Source organism: Lethenteron reissneri, chromosome 69 (assembly GCF_015708825.2).
Source record: "Lethenteron reissneri isolate LAM-NWPU_2019-01 chromosome 69, ASM1570882v1, whole genome shotgun sequence".
NCBI lineage: Eukaryota > Metazoa > Chordata > Hyperoartia > Petromyzontiformes > Petromyzontidae > Lethenteron > Lethenteron reissneri.
Window position 1 is genome coordinate 1,168,080 of NC_083847.1, and position 9,037 is coordinate 1,177,116.

At 49.7% G+C, this 9,037-nt stretch overlaps 1 protein-coding gene across 1 annotated transcript; it reads right to left on the reverse strand.

The window, feature by feature from the left end:
- Positions 1-4,020: 4,020 nt before the first annotated feature.
- Positions 4,021-7,222, reverse strand: LOC133360625 (complement C1q tumor necrosis factor-related protein 5-like). Its single transcript, XM_061579420.1, has 3 exons — positions 7,057-7,222; positions 6,208-6,270; positions 4,021-4,454 (listed from the first exon to the last, which is right to left on the reverse strand). The coding sequence occupies exons 1-3, from the start codon at positions 7,220-7,222 to the stop codon at positions 4,021-4,023; spliced, it is 663 nt and encodes a 220-aa protein (XP_061435404.1).
- Between the last annotated feature and the right edge of the window lie 1,815 nt (positions 7,223-9,037).

Here is a 9,037-nt window from a genome sequence, read left to right on the forward strand (position 1 = left end):
TCCTGGATTCGAAACTGAATTTTGAATATCACATTGATTATATTGGTAAAAGACAAAAATAAAAATTGGTTTTCTGTATCGACAGAAGCACTGCTTCCCCCCTATGTTCCGTTTGGAATTGATAAAAGCTACCATATTGCTTCTACATGATACTGTGACATTGTACATAATCAGCCCCAAGTACTGTACTGAAGAAGCTTAAACAGTGATTTGTGATCGGGTATTACTGAGGCAGAATCCATCTCCTCAGCAACCCGTGACCAACACCCATCTTTGCAGCTGTGTATGGATCTCCAAATCTCTGAGAAAAGGCTGTGGTAAGCCTCCTCATTCTCTGACATGGGATGCTGTAGACCGTGAAAGGGGACGTCGCTTTTTCTCAGCCAGCCTGAACACCTCCTCTGTCTGCCAGGGTCTCTGGGGAGATTTGGACAGTGCACCCAAAGCAGCCATTGCCACAGTCCTATAACTCGCCCATTTCCCCTCGACATCAGGAATGGTGGAAGATGCAAACCCCAGCTGCAAGTGATCATGAAATTCTCGCTTGCAACTTTCATTAGCAAGCTGAGACCAGGCCGCTGTGTATTCGAATAGGGTCCTGGATGTACACCCAAGAATGGCATGCGCATCTTAGAGATGATAAGCCGATGGTGAGTGGGCAGATCAGCTCTATGGTAGGGCCTGGTGTCAAGGACATAGGCCCGTATACACTTTTCCATCATTACGTAGTCCAGATGTTCTTGTTTGGACCCGGCATGCATCCATGATGTTGTGTGGATGCACCAATGCTGGAACAGTGTGTTTGTAATTACAAGCCCATGGGCTGCACACAAATCTGGCAGCCTCCAACCGTTGTTTTTGAGCTGATCTGCCCGAAGCCTTCCAATTACTCCAGACTAGGTGCCAGAATCATGACCCACTCGGGACTCAAAGCCACCCAACAATATTACTATATCTCGAAGGGCCACTTTAGCTAGCACCTGTGACAGGAGGTCATAAAAGGCATCTGATTTATCGGCCTTGCCTGCATCCCTCCACTTATGTTCATCTTCGGTGGGGGCATAAATAACCACGACCTCCATACCTCACCTTTGATTGAAGAGAAGGCGAGCCCACAGTAGCCTGGGTCTTCTAATTTCACACACCTCACCGCTATGCTCCCATATCCCCTTCATTATTTTGTTCAAAAGAAAATACACTCTCTATTGTTTGGCAGTCTTATGCCCCGAGTAGAGGACTATCCACCCCTCATTGTGGCTGGAGCCAGTCCACCGGACCTGCTGAATGCCGCAGAGATCCAGCCGGTACCAGTCCAGCTCCTGACAGAGGAGTGGCAGTCTCTCCTCCGCAGTGAGCGTTCTAACATTCCACGTGGCCACTCGCAATGGCTTCTTGCTGTCTCTGGAGGAACCCCAATTGTAATGATTCAGTCCCTTGGCTACTTTAAATGGGGTTTATCCAGGAGACGTCACAGAAGCCTGTCCCCGCGGGGCCTGCGGCACAAGTTTAGTTAGATTTTTAACATGTGTATTAGTGGTATTTGTATTGGAGGTGGAGGGTTTACCAGACCCTCACACACGTCCAGAGCCCTGGTATTGCGCTATGGTGGCTATAACCACCATTAACGGGTATTGCCGATTTTGTAATTGGCCTTTCCTGGATGGCATTGCTCACATCCACCACAGCATTACCATCCGGCCCTAGTGAGGAGATAGGTGGTTGTTTTTGCTGGAAAACTTGAACACGCACACACATAGAATTAAATCAACACGCACACACACACGTGCACACACATGGACACGGAGACATGCACATGTGAACAAAGAAACACATACAGATACATACACATGAACATATATAGATACACACACAACACATGAACATGCACATGTATATTAACATTCACATATATTCACATGGACACGCAGACAGAAACGCACACATGAACAGAGACACACAATGACAAATCAATCTAAGGAGTTAACCCCCATCGGTGGCTCTGATGTCAGAAGAAAACATTCATTCCACGTGTGCTGTTGTTGAAGCTGGTAATTGAGTGAATCCCCAAAACAGGATTGGATATTTTTTAGAAAGTAAGAGATTCTAGGCCGATAAAAGAAAGAAACACACGGAGGTCATAAATAATTCAGAGTCAGGAGCTGCTGCTGCTGCTACTCCCCTGCATGGGGTATAAGGCAACGTTATGCGACGCATCGGAGAGAGAGGACAGGTTTCATACACATGTAATGCAAGTGTAAATGGGGTTGCTGCTGGGCTCTTGCCCAATCACACGGCCCGGTATGGGGGGCATGTGGGAGGAGCCGCCGTTCACCTCGGCTCCAATGGGAAGCGAGGTGAATGGAGGTGGAGCCAGCAGGGCAGTATGAGAAGGCCGGATCTGACGATCCGGAAGGGGAGGAGTCAGGGTCACGTGGGAAAGACGATATAGAAGGAAGCCCAGAAGAGATCGGGGCCAGTTGATGGAGTGAAGAAGCGGGACCACGTTGGGTGGCCGCCGCGCCATCAGCCACGTGGCTGATGGGGCTTCGGCACACCGTCGGCCAGCGGTGTGCGGAGTGGGAGAAGGAGCTGACCGAGGAGCGTATGGGGGCACGCGAGAGGAGTAACGGGAGAGCGCGTGCGGGGCGCGCGCGAGAAGGAGCTGACGGAGGAGCGTGCATGGCACGCAAGAGGAGCGTGCGTGGCACGCGAGAGGAGCGTGCGGGGCACGCGAGAGGAGACGCTGGTCCCTTGTCAGAAACCAGCGGGGTGTGAGGACGAGTGGAGGAGCTAACGGAGGAGTGTGTGTGGCACGCGAGAGGGAGGGTGCGCGGGGCACGCGCGAGTCGACGCTGGTCCGTGGAGGAGACCAGTGGGGTGTGGAGAAGAACCTGAATAAAAGAAAAGCGAAGACCAACAGTGCCTGACGGAGTCTTTTATTACACACACACAAATACCCATATACTCAGATACTCAGACTCATACAGAGACCTATAGACTCACAAAGAGACCCATAAACTCACGCAGAAAGTCAAAGACACGCATTGAAGCCCCTAAACTCATATAGAGACCCATAGACTCACACAGAGACCCATAGATTCACACAGATGCAAAAAACTCACACAGAGACCCATAAACTCACACGATGAACTATAGACTCACGCAGAGACTCATAGGCTCACACAAACTCAAAGACTAACATAGAAGCCTATAAACTAACATATAGACACAGGCTCAGACAAAGACACGGAAACTCACGCAGAGATACATAGTTTATTGTCCTTCTCCCACACCTCCGGTTATATATGTAGTTATAGCCTACATATTGTATATACGGGTGTTAAAAAACATGCGTAGCTATTTGAGTAAAAGTGAGTCGTAACTTGCATAGCCACCCCACCAACATTGAAATAGCGAATTGGTCGTTGCGCCACCTGGGAGCGTGTTGCATGCGCTGGGACTTAGTGCAGCTGTCTTGAACTCACGATGCGAGAGAGAGAGCGCCTCTATCTGCAATGCTCCTGTGTTTAAGACCCCGTGGGCTGAACACAACATCCGGCTGTAGTGGTTCACCGGGCTGCAATGCAGACTTGGATTCTGACGCCTAAACGCTCAACTTCGGTCCTTTAACTGGACGGTGTCCTCCTATGCTTTATGAATGTCAATTTAACCCAAAGTAGTAGGAGGCTTTCGCCACCAATATTATTCATTAAAGATAATTTTTTTAATATTGGAGTAAAATGGCGTCAGTATAAGTGTCGTTAACCCGACATAGCCCATTCAGTAAAGGTTTGTCACGTAAACAAAAGGTGGCCAATTAATCTTGATTTGAAGCTTTCTTGACTGCAGGAATCCATACTCTTCGGTTCTTTCGGTAAAGTCACGTAGTTAGAAATTAACTATAATAAAAAAACAATCACGAACGAAACGTCGTGATTTGTTTTATTTTATTTTATGCGCGTGTGTGTGAATGTGTTCCTGATCTGTTTTCCCAGACGTGCCGATGGACAAAAAAATGATTCACTCAGAGTACAGCATATAGCCGCTGAACACGGCGTCTCTGTGCACGTTGATGAAAAAACTAATGTGCGGAGCCTCCAACTCCAGCCACACCTCGTCCCCAGCTTTGAGACTCAGCACAACGCTGCCACTCATTGTGACTAAGTTTATACTACACAGCTTAGAGATGACCTTCCCGTTTTTCATGATCATAATCACGAGGTGCTTTTCACCGGGGTGCGCGTACAGCGTGAAATAGTAGACGCCTGGGTGAGCGCAGGTGAACTTCCCCGTGCCGGGGTTGTAGTGGCCCTGCGGGTTGGTGATGATGACGTTGAACGTCACGGGGGAGCCGGCCGCCGGCGTGTAAGTGCCGACCTTCGCAGAGAAGGCCGACCTGGGCCCCACGTCGCTCTCTCCCCGCTCGCCTTTCTCACCTCTTTCGCCTGGCGTACCTAGGCGGACAACACGGTGCAAACCCACGGCGTGTGCATGTGCGTGTCACCCCACGGTAGTGTAGAGGTTAGCGCTATGAACCCGGCAGAGACCCGAGTTCGATTCCAGCTCATGGTCAACACAAGTGACGATTATCTGAACCGGTCCTGAGCATCTTACCCAAAGTCGACTCAGCCTCAAATGATTATCTGGTGCGATGTGTTAACAACGTCACTTGAGAAACAAAGGCGTGCCGGCCTTCATTGGTGCTCAATAACATCACTTGCCACAGCAGTCTGATAAGGATATACGGGGGATCTTTGTGTTTTGTTTGTTTATTCCAAGTCTCAAACGGAGAGATGGGGCAATTCTGCATCAATGCTGATGACGGTGAGCCAAACCTGCACAATTGAGTCGTGTCCTGTGACAAACGTCTTTGTTTTGTAACAGGGAAACCTTACCCGACGTGGCTATATGGAACGCGTGTTTCAGCTCTACACAGTATACCGTGTGAACTCTGTTTTTCAGAATTTAGAGATACATAGAGACCCATAGACTAAACTATGAACTAAACTATTTGTTAAATTCCCAGGTGTAAGGTCCACTGAGAGTCTGTGTTGCTATTTTTCTCAGAAGCCACCTGCCTGTCGAAAATGACAGCTAAATGAAGTGGTTGATATCATCATGTGGACATTTATCGCAGCCAAATACTCTAAAGTCTAAACGTGGAGGGGAAAACCAGAGGACCCGGAGAAAAATCCACACGACCACGGGGAAAACATGCAAACGCCGAATATACATCAGGCATCGTCAGGGTTGGGTTCATACCTACGACCTCCTGTGTACCAGACGAGGGAGTTAACATCGTCTAACAACCGCAGTGAAAAAAATAGAGCAGTGAGCTCGGTTATTTCCTACCTCGATTATATTGTGTTTCTTTAGGCTTCTGGTATCTTTAAACTTAAAAAAGAAACACATTCCTGCTGCGGAGGGAGCTGGTAGGAACGTTGGGTTGCTCGGTCAATGGCCAGGGTCAACGGCGGCGTGGTGTATTCCGCAAATATGCCCGACTGTGAGGGCGGGCACAAGCCGGCGTGAGTAGGTTAAACATTGAGTTGAATAAGGGCACCACGGGGTGACCAGCCCCTCCCCAACCAACACCACCCCTCCCACCCCCATCCAGCCCCACCCTCCCCACCCAGCCTCTCCCTAACCTCCCCACCAAGCCCCTCCCCACCCTCCCCACCCAGCCCCTCCCCACCCTCCTCTCCCAACCCAGCCCCTCCCCACCCTCCCCTCTCCACCCAGCCCCACCCCTCCCATTTTTGGATGCACGACGGACGGACGGACACAATAATCCCCTGTGGGCTGATGGAACCAGGAGGTTCCTATCAGTATAAGAGAAGTGATACATCACTCCGTGGCACATGCAGCCTGTCGGTGGCGAGATGTTAACTACCTCGCCTGGTTTATAGGAGGTCGTGTGCTCGTTCGCAATCCTGACGCCAGCTGTTTATTTGGAGTTTGCATGCGTCTCTCCCCTTGGTTGCGTGGATTTTTCAATATGTCCTCCGATTTTTTCCCTCCACATGTAGACATGTATTTGGCTGAATAAATGTCCACGTAATGATAAGCCCACTTCGTCGAGCAATCATTACATGTGGCCAGGTCGCTTCTGAACAAGAGTTACATAGCTCAGTGAGCCTCCTTGGTAATAAAATAAATATATAGAATCAGCTGCTCGGTGCACACGAGTTACTGTCACAGTCCCACCTGGGTACCCAGTCAAGCCTCGAGCCCCGAGGTCTCCATTGGCTCCAGGTGCTCCGGTAACGCCTGCGAGAAGAACAAACAATGTCTCGTCCGCTCCTCAAGCCACTCTCAATTCACTCCACTCGCCTCCACGCACTCTCCTGCCTCTCCCCTCTCATCTCACTCCACTCCCCTCCACGCACTCTCCTGCCTCTCCCCTCTCATCTCACTCCACTCCCCTCCACGCCCTCTACTGCTTCTCCCCTCTCATCTCATTCTGCTCCCCTCCACTCACTCTCCTGCCTTTCCACTCTCATCTCACTCCACTCCCCTCCACTCACTCTCCTGACTCTCCCCTCTCATCTCACTCCACTCCTCTCCACGCAATCTCCTGCCTCTCCACTCTCATCTCAGTCAACTCCCCTCCACGCACTCTCCTACCTCTCTACTCTCATCTCACTCGTCTCCCCTCCATGCACTCTCCTGTCTCTCCCCTTTCATCTCATTCTACTCCCCTCCACTCACTCTCCTGCCTCTCCCCTCTCATCTCACTCTACTCCCCTCCACGCACTCTCCTGCCTCTCCCCTCTCATCTCACTCCACTCGCCTCCACTCACTCTCCTGCCTCTCCCCTCTCATCTCACTCTACTCCCCTCCACTCACTCTCCTGCCTCTCCCCTCTCATCTCACTCTACTCCACACGAGACACTCTCCTACGCGAATGAGCGAGTGAACGATCGAGGGCATGACATGGTGAGTGAACGATTGAGTTAGTGAACGAGTGAGCGAGTGATCGAGTGAGCTAACGAGTGATCGCGTCGCTCCCCACGAGCGCACCGTGGGGGGGGACTCTGGGACCCGACCCCTCACCGTCTCTACCGTCCCTCCCGGGGGCCCCAGGGGTCCCGTGCTGCCCCGGGGCTCCGGGCTGCCCGGGGATCCCGTTGATGCCCGCGCAGACGGTCTTCTCCTGCTGGGCTCCCACCACCACCACCACCCCCAGCAGCAGCAGCGGCAGCAGGGCCGAGATGGACATCTGGAGACAGCAGTGGCGAGATGTTAACTAGCTCGCCTGGTATACAGGATGGATTTAGACACGAAATTTTAGTTTATTTTACCAAGTAAGGAACAAATGATAGCCCTGCCCATCACAAATTATTTTTCAATGAAGTAGGCTTATCATTGTCACGTGGAAATTTATATCAAAGCTCTAAACACGTGGTGATGTTGATTTTAAATGTGAATGAGAAAAACTGGAGGACCCGGAGTAAAATACACGCGACCACAGAGCGACACGAAATATACAGCAGACATCAGGGTGGCAATCGAACCCACGACCTATATACCAATCGAGGTAATTAACATCTCCACAGGAAGAGAAAGAGAGAGACGCAAACTCCAAATACACAGCAGCAGGCATCATCGAGGTGTCGATTGAACCCACGACTTCCTGCATACCAGGCGAGGTCGTTAACATCTCCACGGGGAGAGACAGAGAGAGATTGACACAAACTCCAAAGAAGGAGCAGCAGCAGGCATCGTCAGGGGCCCGGCGATCGAACCTGACGAGGGAGAATCAGAGACAAGCGCGGAGACAGCAGCCAGAACCATTGTGTCGTGTAGACGCTGCAGGAGAAATCCGATGAGCCGTGAAGCTCTTTTCAAGTCACAGATGCTCCGGTAAGGAGGCCACGAAGTCAGAACGTTTCAACAACAAACAACACGATGCACAAACAGGATAGGAGGGCGAAGTATAGGAAAGGTAAACAAATAATGTAAAACAATATAAACAAAAACATCTATCTTATTGGTTCTTTCGGTAAAGTCACGTAGAAGGGAAATAATAAAATAATAAAAAACATATTGTATTATAATATTATTTTATGATGTTTAAGTTGTATTATTTTATTATCTCCCTTCTACGTGACCTTACCGAAAGAACCAAGAAGATGAATCCCTGCAGTCACGAAAGCTTTAAATCGAAAAAAAACATCTATACTAGTTGTTATCTTCCCAGGTAAAACCCCAACTGAGCTATTCACTTACTATCAGTAGAGACCTCTCCATCACAAATAATGGCAGCTCGACGAAGTGGCCTATCATCATCGTCAACATCACGTGAACAATTATAGTAGCAGCCAAACATAGAGATGGAGAGAAACGCATGGAGACCCATATTGATACATGTGTGGGTCTATGGGTTTATGGGTGTGTTTATGAGTCTGCGTGAGACTATGGGTTTCTGTGTGATCTATGGGCATCTGTTTAAGTCATTGCGTCTCTGTGCATCTGTGGTTCTCTGTGTGAGTCTATGGATCTCTGTGTGAGTTTACGGGTCTCTTTGTGAGTATATGGGTCTCTGTGTGAGTATATGGGTCTATGTTTGAGTCTATGGGTCTATGTGTGCATCTACGGGTCCTTGTGTGAGTTTGGGGGTCTATATGTGAGCCTGTGGGTCTATGTGTGATGAGTCCATGGGTCTCCATGTGAGTCTACTGGTCTCTGTGTGATAAGTCTATGGATCTCTGTCGGAGTCTATGAGGCTGTGTGATGAGTCTATAGGTATCTGTTTGAAAATACGGGTCTCGGCGTGAGTCGATGGATCTCTGTGTGAGTCTATGGATCTCTGTGCCAGTCTATGGGTCTATGAGTGTCCGAGGGATATGTGTGAGTATGAAGGTCTATGTCTGAGTCTACGTCTCTGTGTGAATCTGTGGGTCTGCGTGTGAGTTTACGGGTCTCTTTGTGAGTGTATGGGTATTTTATGAGTCTATGGGTCTCTGTGTGAGTCTGTGAGTCTCTGCGTGAGGAGTCTATGCGCTGAGTATATGGGTCTCTGTATGGGTCTATG

Coding starts and splice junctions, on each gene's coding strand:
- LOC133360625 (XM_061579420.1), bottom strand. CDS start 7,222: ATGTCCATCTCGGCCCTGCTGCCGCTGCTGCTGCTGGGGGTGGTGGTG. Junction 6,271..7,056: donor CGGGAGGGACGGTAGAGACG/GTGAGGGGTCGG, acceptor TTCTTCTCGCAG/GCGTTACCGGAGCACCTGGA. Junction 4,455..6,207: donor AGGCTTGACTGGGTACCCAG/GTGGGACTGTGA, acceptor TTGTCCGCCTAG/GTACGCCAGGCGAAAGAGGT.